The sequence below is a fragment of the Pelmatolapia mariae genome, linkage group LG3_W (genome assembly GCF_036321145.2).
Source record: "Pelmatolapia mariae isolate MD_Pm_ZW linkage group LG3_W, Pm_UMD_F_2, whole genome shotgun sequence".
NCBI lineage: Eukaryota > Metazoa > Chordata > Actinopteri > Cichliformes > Cichlidae > Pelmatolapia > Pelmatolapia mariae.
Genome location: NC_086229.1, coordinates 88,406,801 through 88,421,109, shown reverse-complemented (window position 1 = coordinate 88,421,109; position 14,309 = coordinate 88,406,801). Strand labels below are relative to the sequence as shown.

Genomic DNA, 14,309 nt, shown 5'->3' with positions numbered 1-14,309 from the left:
ACAGAATATCTTGTGTGAATATGCTTTTTTTTTTTTAAATACCTCAAGCTGTATTACTGCTGTCATTTTTAAGTGAAATGTTTTCTATTATAATAAAGCTTACCTCTTTCTTCCAGAAGTTTGACTTGAGATCCAAGTCCTACGTGACCCAAGATATATTGTGTAATATGTTTTTTCCTGTGGTTGTACCTTTTAAACAAACAGGTCAGGTCAAACCAATGACTACAGTCATTGGGTCAAACACACATTTCGATTTACATCAGGTCAAAGATCAGAATGTAGATGAGACTCCTGTGTTCATGGTATACTGTGTTACATATGTATATTAGATATTTATATATATTTTATCCTACATTTTAGTTTTGTTCTAAATACTTCACATATTATCCTTATTTTGTCCTTCACCCAAGTGTCTACTGGTTATCAGATGTACTTTTGTTTGGTTTAGCACAAAGTTACCCCTCACCTTATCTCCTGATCCCCTCAACATTATTTCTCATTTTCTAGAGGAAAGATTTATGATTACGAATTATGAGTGAGGCATGTGAGAGCTCGATTCACAAGGTTTCCATTCTGATTCCTATTCTCAAAGTCCCCTGAGCAAAATTTGAACAAAATTTACTTTTTGTACAAAATGTTGGAGATTCCCAATAAAGTAAATCCAGAAGTAAGAATGTTTTTTTTTAATAACCTAATGGAAATGGGCTGCCATATAGTTAGAGCATTCTGGACTTACTGACCAATCAAAACACTGACAAAACACTTTATTCTGTAAGTTACACACATTGTTCTGTTTTATACATGCAGTTTATGTGCAACTGAAAGATGGGACGCAGGTATTGAAATACTGACCTTGGAATTTACCGACAACTTGCCCTGCTTCTGCAGCTTTAGCTGCACACAATCTATGTCAATATTGACATTTCAAGGTGTTCGAGGTATACTGTGACTCCTGTGTACAGTGCTAGAAAAACATAGCAAAAAAAGAATTGGATTCAAATTATTTTATTGATGATAACAATAATAGTTTGATGGAGAAAATGGCTGAGATTGTATATTTTGACTCTGCCCTATGGACACTGTTCAGGTGAAGCAAGAGCATAAACTTTGTGAGCCAGAAGAAAATAGCCTGATTCTTTGAGGTCCCTCGAGCTGATTGATCATCCCAAGCTGATTGATTACACATGCCAATGTGAGAGAGTTACACACATTACATTGATAAATGTCTGCAAGTATTCTGGATCATTCTCACAGGGAGAGGAGTGGGACTGGTTGAATGAAGCTGTGTGTCAGTTCTACTAGTAAATGTCACAGCTGCTGCAAAAAAGCCACCAAATGCAGATTGCAGTGTAAACGCTGTCTCCAGGTGGAAAACAGGAAGAGTGATACACCTCCTGTCGTCAGACCTGCAGGGTTTATCCCCGTGGTGTTCTCCTCTGTCTTATAGTGGACAGAAACAATTTTTTGGAATGGCACAAATAATTTGTGTGCCTTCTTATTTGATGCAGAGCACCTGATTGCTCTGTAAACAGTTTTAAATGGTTGTATAAAAAACGCCTTAGGCCTTGTTTGCATTTTTAGTTAAATAGCTCCATTTAACTTTGTTGTTTCCCAAATGTGTACATATGTTTTAAAATTTACAATTTCTACTTGCCTTTCAAGTTATGAAAACGATTCATTAAACATGTTTGTGGTTTTTACAGTAAAAAAAATATAACTTTTTTCTACTTGGATTTTATGTCATGGTGCTGGGTTGTTGACCCAGCGTTTTGTGTTTTATGGTTATTTTCCTCTGTTCTAGTTTCTGATTTTGTATTAGTTTAGGGTTGAGCCTGAAGTTTAGTGTTTTATCAGCCCTACCTGTGTCTGTCCTCGGTGCTCTGTTCATGTCCCCGTGTTTGTGTTGTAAATCAGTGTGTTTCCTGTTTTACTTTGAAGGCTCATGTTCTGGATTTCCTGTTCTATTCTGAAGGTCTGTGTCTGTTGTCATTGTGTTCAGCTTGTGTCCTCCAGTCATCGTGTGTATTAGGAACAGCTGTTCTCCCCTCCTGTGTGTGATTGCCCGATTACCTTGTGTATGTATATTTAGTGGGTGTCGGTCTGTGCTCGTTGTCGGCTCGTCTGCATTTGTCTGCGTTCCTCTGTGTTTCTTGGTATCCTCCGTCAGTCTGCGTCTCTCTGCCTTTCACCCAGTTTCCTGAGGATTTCAAGTTTGCTCTTTAGTTTTTCCCAGTTTAGGTTTCCGTTAGTATTTCTCATGCTTCGTTGTCTGTTTCTGCCATTGCCACCTGTAAATAAACTCTCACTCATATCAACAGTCGGCTGCCTGCATTTTAGGTCCTCCTTTCATTCCACAACACGACTGCTGCCCCAGCCGTGACAGTTTATGTTTTTTGGCTTAATTTAGATCAATTGTGCTAATACAATATGTCACAATGGAAAAATAACAGCAAATTCAGACAACACAGGTTGTGCTGAAAAGAATGACACCAAAGAAGGCAAGGTAAACAGCTTTTAATGGTGAAATATATAGGTAAATTCAAAAGTAGTCAAAAACTTTCAATTATACCCTGGACCCCAAAGAGTTAAGGTGAGGCTGATTCCCATCACAAAACACCCCAAAATTGTAAAATTAAGCAGGTTGCATGTGCTAAAGACATATATTTGCAAAGGTAAAGTGACTACACTCTTAATGGAGCCCGTTCTCACTCCCGAGGCGTAACATCCCGACGTTTTGTCATGTCCTGCAGCGTTCCTGAGGAACGCGAAAGGTGACCTTCCACGTTGTTATGGTACGCGGCGGTTTCCAGCCCTGTACTGCAGCCCTAAACTTAACCTTATCACTAAGCCTAACCATAACCTTATGCCTAACCTTAACCATAACCGTATCCCTACGCCTAAACCTAACCTTATCCCTAAACCTAACCATAACCTTATGCCTAACCTTAACCATAACCTTATGCCTAACCATAACCTTATTCCTAACCTTAACCATAACCGTATCCCTACGCCTAAACCTAACCTTATCCCTAAACCTAACCATAACCTTATGCCTAAACCTAACCATAACCGTATACCTAAGCCTAAACCTAACCTTATCCCTAAACCTAACCATAACCTTATTCCTAACCTTAACCAGCACTTTAATGAGGTGAAATAGTGTTTTCTAAAGCGATTTTAAGGGAAAAAGCGAAGATGTGTAGATTGAGTCCAAACGGTTCTCATGTGTCCGCAGTTTTCCGATGTCGTGATGTAGGAACGCCTTGGGTGCCCAAAAACGTAATATGTTGACGATTTGTCACCTAGCGTAAAATGTTACGATTTGGGAGTGAGAACGGGTTGCTTAATGTTACAGAAAAAAAGATGACATTATATTGAAATGGACTTATGAGTCTTTCAGGGAGCATAGCTGTGAAACAAACACAGTTGCTTGATTTTTCGGCTCCTCAGCAAACATGTTTGCATGGGGCAGGTGGTCACTTACAAATTACATTATGTACTCTGGACATACTGGTGTGTTTAGCCATTTTGCAAACAATAACAAGCCATTTCAAATGCCACTTTATACAATTTTGCTTTTTCTTTTTGCCTGAAGAATCTCCTCTGTACAATAGAGACCCATAAAGTGTTAAAGAACAGTTTTATGTTATTAGTGTCAGACTGCAATAGAAATGTCAGGTAATTTCCTGAGTAATCTGAAACATTTGCTGTCAGCAATTTGCTTTTTTGAAGTGAGTCTTAGATATAATGATAGCATAACTCATCCTGAATCTGAAATCATGCCTGTGCTTGCATTTGTCTGAGCTGTGAGTCAAAGAAAGAATATCAGTTTAACACCAACTGCAGTTTATGCCACATGTAACACTCTCACATCTATTGTTTAACCTTCACCCTAAAACTATGTCAAAAAGCCAAAAAAGTTCATCTCGTTTGCTTTCCTTGTAGTCAGTGCTGGCTGGTCATATTAAACATGGCCAACCCATCAAATAATCAGGACAGCATGTGCACTTAATTCCAATGAGCCAATGCTGCCAATGAGCCAATGCTGCCAATGAGCCATTTATTGTTTAAACCCTCTGTTTATGAGGGGCAGCCAATCAGAATGAATTTGGACTAAAGGGAGTGAAAGTGAGCTCAAACAGCTTCTTTCAGACAGTTAAAGCACATTTGTAGCTAATAGTAATAAACTTAAGACAAAAAGTAAAGAAATTTGTGTTTAGTCAATTATTTAATTGTCGTAACAATGCTTCCTGTCAATATATCGTATGTGTTGGAAAGGCTGTTTATTTCCCCTTAATGCATTTGGAGGTTTAGCAGCAGAGTTGAGCTTATGGGTTGAATCTTCTCTGCCAATCAACCAAGAAGCATTATTACAACAAACAAATATTGAACCTAACACAAATTTCCTGACCTTCGATATCATATCAAAAACCATGTTGTACTATATGATGCCTATATGAAGTAAAAGTATTCCCCCTGAATGACAAATCTCTTTTGGGGTAACTTTTTCGAAATCTCTAGCAAATGCAGTTCTAATTGCAATGATTTACATCTTCTTTAGAGCAAAAATTAAGGGAGAAATTATTGTAAAGACTAATCATGTGACATTGACTCTGCTAAACTAAACGTTGCAAAGACTGAATCATGTTTGGCTCATTTACTCTGGTTTCATTTTTCTCTTTGACCTCCGGCAGCAGAGGAGCCTACAGACAAAGACCAAAGCCCAGATGAAAATTCCAGTTATGGCTATGGTTAAAGCAGCCACATCCAGGCAGAAGTAGGAATACCAAGGCAGGTGAAAACCTGCTGACTGTAGGTGAGGTGCTCCTTTGTTCCTGATGACATATTCAATCCAAAAGATGGCAGTGTCCATTGGAGTCATTGGCTTGTCACGGTGTAGCTGGGACAGATGCTGCATGTTAGTGTGGAAAGAGGGATTCTCAAGAACATCCTTGAGAGCGCACAGGAAGTCTTCTTTGGTCAGTGAGTAGGCCTCTACAGCCCGAGCTGCACCACGCACCTTCAGCCGGAGTAAGTTGTCAAACTGGTCAAAGAGGAGTGGGAGGCCCACAACAGGAACACTGTGGTAGATGGCTTCATACATGCCATTGGTGCCTCCATGGGCCACAAAGGCACGAGTCTTGGGGTGTCCCAGGAGGTCGTTCTGAGGTAGCCACTCCAACAGCAGGGTGTTGTTTCCAAGAGATGAAGGTTTTTCACCCACAAAACGCCAAATCACCTTCTGAGGGAGCTCAGCAAAAGCAGCAGCGATGGCCTCTGTGACCTTGCGAGGTAGGGCTGATATAAATGTCCCCAGAGACATGACAACTACACCGTGATGTCCGGAGCTTTGCATGAATGCTTCCAGCTCAGCGGGGAGGGGTTGGGCCTTTTTGCAGTGGAAACCCCCTATATATGCTACATTAGGCATTGTGGGCCGAGGGAACTCAAAGACAAAATCTGCCCTGAACAGCCAGATATCAGCTCTACGCTGTAAAGACAGCAAATCAGTACCAGGAGGGAAGTGTCGTTGGAGCAGATCTGAGTAGGCAGGATTCATGATCAAGTGCTGTTCAATGACATTATAAAGATAATGCAGCATATTTTTGGTTCTTTCCAGAAAGTCCATCTGATCATGGAGCTCACTTCCTGGCACAGGGACATATGAGATAGGAGAGGGAGCTATGGTGAAATGACCTTCTCCAGCATTAATCCAGCGCACATTAAAAACCATAGGCAGCTTGAGGTAACTTCCAAGAAGTACCCCTATTGTCATACCAGGGTCAGTTAACATTAAGTCAAACTTGGTATCCTGTAGCTTCTGAATAAATACTGTGTCTTCTATTATTGTAGCAACTGATCTGGCCAAGATCTTGTGACCCTGATCTAACACGGACGTGATCAAGTACTGTTGGCAGAACATGCGTATAAATGTAGGATAAGTGCGACATTCCATAACATCTTGTAACATTTTGTTGTAGTAGTTAATGTCTGCCTCATGCTCCAGCATGCTTATATTAATAGAAGTATAAATGGAAGAGTTATTAGGGATGTACCAGCTCTTTGCAGAGCGCAGAACTGTGATGTTGTGGCCCCTGGAGTGTAACTGTTCAAGGATAATTTTCATGTTTATCCAGTGGCTACCATCAACAGGGACTACCAGAATGTTGCTGCTGCTACATGGAGGGGGCCTGAGAAGCAGACAGAGCACTGTCAGAATCAGAGGGATGGAAAGACCGGACATTTCCTGGAAGAAACAATAGACAGAAACAAAGAATCAGACTTGTAACCTCAGTAACGTATAACCTGTTAGTATTCAGTGACTCACTGGTGAAGCGCCTACGAGTCAAACTGGTTTTTGTTTTAGTCAATAACACATAGTCAATTTAAGTTGTTGACCTCTGCACACTGTGCACATCCGCTGACTCCAGTCCTTGATTTTACATGGGCGACCACCAGCCTCCCAGCTGCTGTTGTTCCTAATTACTTCGACTTTGTTGCAATACCACTAACAGCTGACCATGGAAAAAAGTTTTAGTAGCCAGGAAATGTTCTATCATGGTTTCCCGATGTATCAAATCAAGCACCTGGACATGTGCAGACTTCTTCTACAAGCATTTGTGGAAGAATATGAGGATCCTAGCAAATTCCACCTGTGACAGTGGAAGTGACTGGAACACCTGAATTCACTGGTTGTGGCAAGAGAGTAAATACTTTGCAATATAGTGTATCATTTAAATAGAACTTTTTCGAAGCAACAAAGTCATTGGAATCTATCAGTCTTGAAAGACTTACAAAGCCATTTCTAAGGCTGTGGGACCTCAGTGAACCACAGTAAGATCCATTATTCACAAATGGAGGAAACCTGTAACAGTGGCGAACTTTCACAGGAGTGGCCGGGCTACCATAATGACTCCAAGAGTACATGCAAGAGGTCAGAAAAAACCCCAAACAGACTTCTAAACAGCTACAGGCCTCACTTCTCTCAGTAAAGATTTTTAGGGCAAAGAATATAAATATATGTTCAAAGGATAAGTGCTACAAGCCAGATTGCTCATCGTTGGTTTTATAACATTATGAAAATCAAACTTTGCCTATTTGATTAGGATCAAGATGCACTGAGCTTTAACATCTTTCAGGGTCCAATGATCTTTGCTACTAGCTTTGTATTAGAATGTGATCTGGTCTGCTGTTTGTTAGCAACAGCAGGTAGCTGTTTCTTTTTCTGTTTGCCACTTTAATACTTTACCAGTAGTTTGTCATTTTTTTTTTAATTATTTTATTTTTGCTTTTAAATTAGACACAGCATTCTTATACAGATTCAACTGAGGGCAGTTACTACATTTATCATTTGTGAACTTATAAGCATGAAAAAAGAAATAGAAGGAGAGAAAAGAAGAAGAAAAAATTATAATGATATTGACGAAATAAAGAGTAAAATAAAATAAAATAAAATAAAATAAGAAAATTCACGTGGAGTGTGAGGCATGAATTATGATCAGTTAATTTTTAAAAATTCTAGAAATGGCTGCCAAATCATGCAAAAACTCGCCAGTTTCCCTTTCTATCAAATCTTATCTGTTCCACCCTAGCCACAGACACCATCTCATTAAGCCACTTTTTAAAACACGGGGCCGAAGGAGACCGCCACTGTAAAAGAATAAGTTTCTTTGCAGCCAGCATACCCATTGTAATCATCTGTTTTTGTGAAAAGGAAAAAGATTCGATTGGTGCAAATGATCCAAGTATAGCCAATGTACCATCAAGTGGTACTTTTTTCTAAATTGGTTTGAAAACCACGTAAAAATCTGGCTCCAAAAAGCTTTCAAGACAGGGCAGTGCCAAAATAGATGTGCAAGGGAACCTTCACCGATATTACATCTATCACATAAGGGGGATACAGAATTATAGATCCAGTTAAGTTTAAGTTTAGAAAAATGTAATCTGTGAATGACTTTAAACTGGATTAGTTTATATCTGGCGTTTATTGAGCCTTTCTGAATATTGGACAAACAGTTTGACCATTGGTCCTCAGACAGAGGGACACCGAGGTCTTCAGCCCATGTTTTCTTAATTCGATCAGAATCAACTGGGATTGTAACGCACTTGACAAACTGAGATATCAAATGTTTAAAATCCTCTATAAATTGAATTTCTTGGAAATGCTGGACAAGCTCATAGACGATATCAGAAAATAGAAACTGCTTCCTCTGTCTTTGATTGGTCGAATAAATGCAGTTAGAATGGTGTCTTTGCCACGATTTTTATATCTCTTTCAAAACCTTCCTATTTATTTCCCACTTAAATTTTTTTAAGCAGCTTGATTCATTGATTCTCTCATTTATTTGGGCAGGAAAACCCCCTCGGATATCCAAGGCTCATCTTCAAAAAAATACTTCCAGTGGGGGGTTGGGTCTCCCTGTGTTTAGACATTATTACTGGGTGGCAAATTCAAGAGCTCTATTGCACTGGCAGTGTGGTCCGCCTACTGATTATTGTTATGATAAGCTTCCGATCTGGCTTCAGGTAGAGGCACCAACAGTATCTGAAGCCTCATTACCGGTCTTATTGTTTTCTAACACGGGTTCTTCTAATAATTCGATCAGTCGTAATTTTGTTGTTAAACACTACTTAAAGATATTAAGTCAAATTAGGAAATCTCTTAAACTACCTGACTTTTCAGTAAGAATGCCAATAATACATAACTACTTGTTTAAACCAGGTAAAATGGATAGGGTGTTTTTAGAATGGGGGGGAAAGGGATCAGTTACCTCAATCACATTTTTTTCGTTATCTTCAAATAAGGAATTTTGTTCAACAAAACTTTTCAGACTTTCCACTGAAGCCACTAAGTCATACATACTTCGATATAATTCGGAAAGCAGATTTTAAACAGTAGTTTGTCATTTTTGATGAGTCCAGGTTTCCTCAGTGCATAAACAACCCTGCAGGAGGCCCAGATCGAACCTGTAGAATTCTTTACTTTGGCTTACTTGGCAACATGGCAACCTCTACTGGGTCATCATGACCCAGTAGAGGTTATATTATCATACTAAGTCTGAAGCAATCCTTTTTTATATACTTCAGATAGTCTTTTCATCCCTTCACTCAGATAAGATACTTTTAAATCTCTAACCTATTACTCAGCTTTCTGACTTTCACATGGCTGCAGAGACCAATAAATATAAACAGACAGACACGTGTCAGTAACAGGCTCTGAAGCCACTCATCATGTTACAGATCAGAGTCCCTGGGTTTGGGACTGTTGGGATCTTTCCAGTAAGAATGAATGCAGTTGTTTAATTTGAATTTTAAACAGTTTAATAAAGGGTCATTAAGGGGCTACACAAATATATAGTACATCAGACTTTACTTTTCCAGCAGTCATCACTGTAACCCCTCTATAATATGTGGCTGGAATTCTTCACACAACCACCCTCCAATTAGCTATTTGTTTGGACAGAATATCTTGTGTGAATATGCTTTAAAAAAAAAAAATAGCTCAAGCTGTATTATTGCTGTCATTTTTAAGTGAAATGTTTTCTATTATAATAAAGCTTGCCTGTTTCTTCCAGAAGTTTGACTTGAGATCCAAGTCCTACGTGAGCCAAGATATACTGTGTAATATGTTTTTTCCTGTTGTTGTACCTTTTAAACAAACAGGTCAGGTCAAACACACAGTTCATTTTACATCAGGTCAAATTCAGAATGTAGATGAGACTCCTGTGTTCATGGTATACTATGTTACATATGCATATTAGATATTTATATATAATTGATCCTACATTTTAGTTTTGTTCTAAATACTTCACATATTATCCTTATTTTGTCCTTCACCCACTACTGGTTATCAGATGGACTTTTGTTTGGTTTAGCACAAAGTTACCCCTCACCTTATCTCCTGATCCCCTCAACGTTATTTCTCATTTTCTAGAGGAAAGATTTATGATTAGAAATTATAAGTGAGGCATGTGAGAGCTCGATTCACAAGGTTTCCATTCTGACTCCTATTCCTATTCTCAAAGTCCTCTGAGCAAAATTTGAACAAAATTTACTTTTTGTACAAAAAGTTGGAGATTCCCAATAAAGTAAATCCAGTAGTAACAATGTTTTTTTATATATATATAACCTAATGGAAATGGGCTGCCATATAGTTAGAGCATTCTGGACTTACTGACCAATCAAAACACTGACAAAACACTTTATTCTTTAAGTCACACACATTGTTCTGTTTTATACATGCAGTTTATGTGCAACTGAAAGATGGGACGCAGGTATTGAAATACTGACCTTGAAATTTACTGACAACCTGCCCTACTTCTGCAGCCTTAACTGCTAATCTATGTCAATATTTCTGGCTGAGACTGTATATTTTGGGAGTATGGACACTGCTCAGGTGAAGCAAGAGCATAAACTCTGTGAGCCTGATTCTTTAAGGTCCCTGAAGCTTATCCCAAGCTGATTGATTAGACATGCCAGTGTGACAGAGTTACACACATTTACAATCACAAATGTCTGCAAGTACTCTTGATCATTCTCACAGGGAGAGGAACAGGACTGTTTGAATGAAGCTGTGAAGAACACTAAAGGAAAAGAGACCCATGTTTAAGGGACAGAATAATGTTTCTTTAACAGGTTTCCAAAGGCAGCGGAGTTATAGAACACAACAGTGTGAGTGAGTGTGAGATGGGTGTTTCAGGGAACGAGGGAAGAAGGAAGCAGCAAGGTCACACAGCGGAGGGAAAATAATAAAGTAGTTACAATAACAGCCTGATTCAGTGTTCAGCAGTCATATCAGTGAAACACAGCCTGCCCCACCTATCCTCTGTCTCTGTGGAGTTACATAAACCTGGGCCAAAGAGCAGGAGTCAGTTGGAGGTATAGGCAGCCCACAGACGTACAGATGTGCAGTATGCAGGTCTGAAGAATTGAAAAGAACACAAATCCATTCATCTGAGGAGAGAACTAGCTCCAAGCTCCGTTTCTGTGCAGATCAGGCTTCAGCAGTTATCAGAATGAACCTCCAAAGTCCACAACAGAAAAAGCTTTGCTTAAAGTAGTGGATAAATCCCATTTCCAAGCATGTAAATTCTACTTACACCAAAGCGTAGCTTTAACCTGCAAGCACTGCTCCAATGTGATCACATGTGGTTCGTCATGTGTACGGCAGGAACAACTAACGAGGCACTGGGATTCGGTCTCTGGTTAGCTCAATCTGTGAAAACAAACCTATGCAATCTCCAAGCAATGCCTTTCCCACTGAAATTAATAAAGTTAATGTCAGGTGTGAAAAGCGTTTGAAACTTGCGGTTGTGAATACAGGTTGAAGTCCTTTCTAATAAGTTTGTGGTGACGAATGTTAGGAAATATATTAACCTGTATTTCCAGACCTTGGTTCATGTCATTTCTTGTCATCGAGCAGGCAGATTCACCGTTTGTGGTGTTGGGATTTGGGATTGGCAATATTATTGTAAATAACATAGTACACTGTGTGCTACAAGTGGTTTGTGCCTCAGGTGTGGTGTGTCGGTTTTTTAACCCTAATTAGCGCGGATGCAGCTTGCTAACTAAGTTTTCCAGTGTTAGCTGATAAATTAGCACAGTACAGTACTTGTAGGGTGCTAAGTTATCAGCACAAAAACACATGCTGTTTATCTCTTATTCGCAATCCCTTTAATTCATGTTAATCCATGTATTCCATGTGCACGCTCGTCTTCTCACAAATGACCCCCTAACAGGTTAGGGCAGCACTACATATCTCATACCATGGAAAAGATAGGATGATATTCCTAGATTAGGAAAGCTGATAAAATTTTTCTTTCACATGCAAAAGTAGAACCAAATATGCATCAGCTTGAGAATGCTGAGCAAGCCAGAATGGATTTTTGAGATGAGATATCCAGACAAAGACATCCAGTAATGTGTTTTGGATATTTCAATATCATAAAAAACCCAGAGGCCTAAAATACTGGAAGGATTCAGCAGGATTAAAAGCAGGATGTGACCTCCTGCCTGTATTGGTGATCTCTGCCCACCTGGCACATTGAGTAGATGCTGCAGATAGCAGATTTGATATAGTCAGCTGTCACATGTCCCTAAGTAGAGACACAAAATGTCTCTAGGGAGAAAAGGTGCAAGGCATCTGTCTGAATATACGTAGAATCATGCAGAGGGTGCGATGGGACAAACAACATCTGGCATCCGCAGCACGCTGCAGCACATCCAGCAGATGGAGACAGAAATTCTTTCATGGGTGGTTTTGCAGACAGAGAAGCAGCTGGAGGCTTAGCATACAGGCTCAGAGTGCTGAACTTGGGGTGAAACCCTCCATGCATGGTCAGGAGCTTCCTGGTCCTGATGTCAGTGGCTTTTATCTCCTAGGTAATTAAGGTGCTATGGTTACTACATGGCTATGAAAAAATGTCTCCTCCATATAAAATAACACTAAAGTATTATTGTTTTGCTCATCTAAATTCCATTTCATTTGTTGCATGGTGAACTTAACACACTAGACTTTTGCAGTTATCCAAGCTTTGTTGCGATCATAAACTCAGGAATGCTAACACTTAAACATGAAGTCATTTAGCTCAGCAGGACAAGTGAAGCATCAAAATCTTTGAAGTACTCTGTTTGAGCCACTGAGTTTGTGCATGTTTGTTCTTTTCATTTTTTTCTTGAGACACTTTTACATTTTTTTGTTTATTTCTTTTTTATTTTTTATTTTCTCGCTGATAAATAGGCATAAAAAGCAATCCTTGAATATAAGGATTTCTCTTGCTAGAAGGTCTAATAAGAATCCAGGTGTCGGAAGCACCTGCAACTGATGTCAAAGTAACATCCCAGATTCTGGTCCAACTTTCATTTTGGAATCATTCTTCAGTTATAACAAGACATTGAGCAGAGACCACAAGCTGAAGGGCCATCCATATACTTTTAGAGAATGCAATAAATTCTAAGAATCAAGCAAATACAAAGCAAAGAAAAAATACATAAAAAACAACAACAACTGCAAATGTGTACACATAAATAGTCATCATCAGTTTACCAGCATGCCTCTATAGGTTGTATAGGTGTATATAACAGAAACCCAGTGTCTGCTGAACTCCATGTTGATGATTTATGGCTGTCATGTGCTGATCTTTAATCCTTTTCTTAGAAGTGTCATGCTTGAAGCAGAATTAGAAATCCATCTAAATGGCCCTTGCTTTTTTCAAATAGCATGAATGATGGTAGTGACGTCTCTGTTAATGATTCATATTGGGACATGTTGACAAAAGTGATGGTATTCTTCCTCATTTGGCTCCCTCTTGCTATCTGGCACCATGTACAAGGCCCGCAGAAAGAAGTGGTACATGCAGTTATTGCACACCGTTCCCTGTGCAGACACGAGCTAGGGGCCAGGATCAAAGGAGTTAAATATACAGAAGAAACAAATGTTATCAAATAGTTCATGTTCACAAAGCTATAACAGCTCTATAACACAGCTGATTGCTTGGCTGTGGTCATTAATCATAGTCCAAGTCAATCTAAACAAAAACGCCTGGAACAAAAGTAGAGTGCAGAGTGGAGCACGACCCTCTGTAACAACCACGAGATTTCTCAGACGGCGTCTGAGAAAGTAAAAACAGACTGAACACGTCGAAGTTGATCCCAAATCAGATAAACTGTGAAAGCAGCTGTGACTTTTGTGATGGTTTGCTAAGTACTGACGCAGTTACGGTGCCATTTATTTATTTAAAAAAAGCCTCAGTAATAATGAATGTCATATGAACCTGCGCCTCAATACTGTATCACTGGTATGTCAACACCCTGACAACTGTGGTCATCCATGGGATGAGTCCAGAAGGATCCACGACAGGTAAACACAGATACTCCCAATCTTTTCCTGCTATCTTACAGGTAATGCATGAAAGGCATTACCTAAGGCACCAAAAAACAAAGCAGTCGGTACACATCAATGAGATTTTAGCTGTTAGATATGTGCAAACACCTCCTTTTGATCTTTTAGACCTTTTAAAAGTAAACACAGTTATTGTTTACCTCACTAAGTTGCACTCAGTTTATGTCCTGATCCTGTATTTATACTGAACCTGAAAACAGCTGCAGATGCCAAAGGCTCAGGGGTTTGGTTATAGAGGTCATGACAGAGGCCCGGGGATGTAATGACCGTCTGGCCATATGTGGTGGATGCTTCACCTGATGGCAAAGGTGCCCTCAAAACCTTAATGCTATGTGTTCACACATGGCAGTGGCAACGTGAGTAAATCAGAGAAATACACTAATTCATACCCTCATCATCATCATCATAA

General features: G+C 39.4%; 1 protein-coding gene across 1 annotated transcript; it reads right to left on the bottom strand.

Annotated features, from left to right (window-relative positions):
- Positions 1 to 4,657: 4,657 nt before the first annotated feature.
- On the bottom strand, positions 4,658 to 6,244 carry LOC134619690 (UDP-glucuronosyltransferase 2C1-like). The gene has a single exon (XM_063465555.1). It carries the CDS (start codon positions 6,242 to 6,244, stop codon positions 4,658 to 4,660), a length of 1,587 nt encoding a protein of 528 aa, XP_063321625.1.
- Positions 6,245 to 14,309: the final 8,065 nt, after the last annotated feature.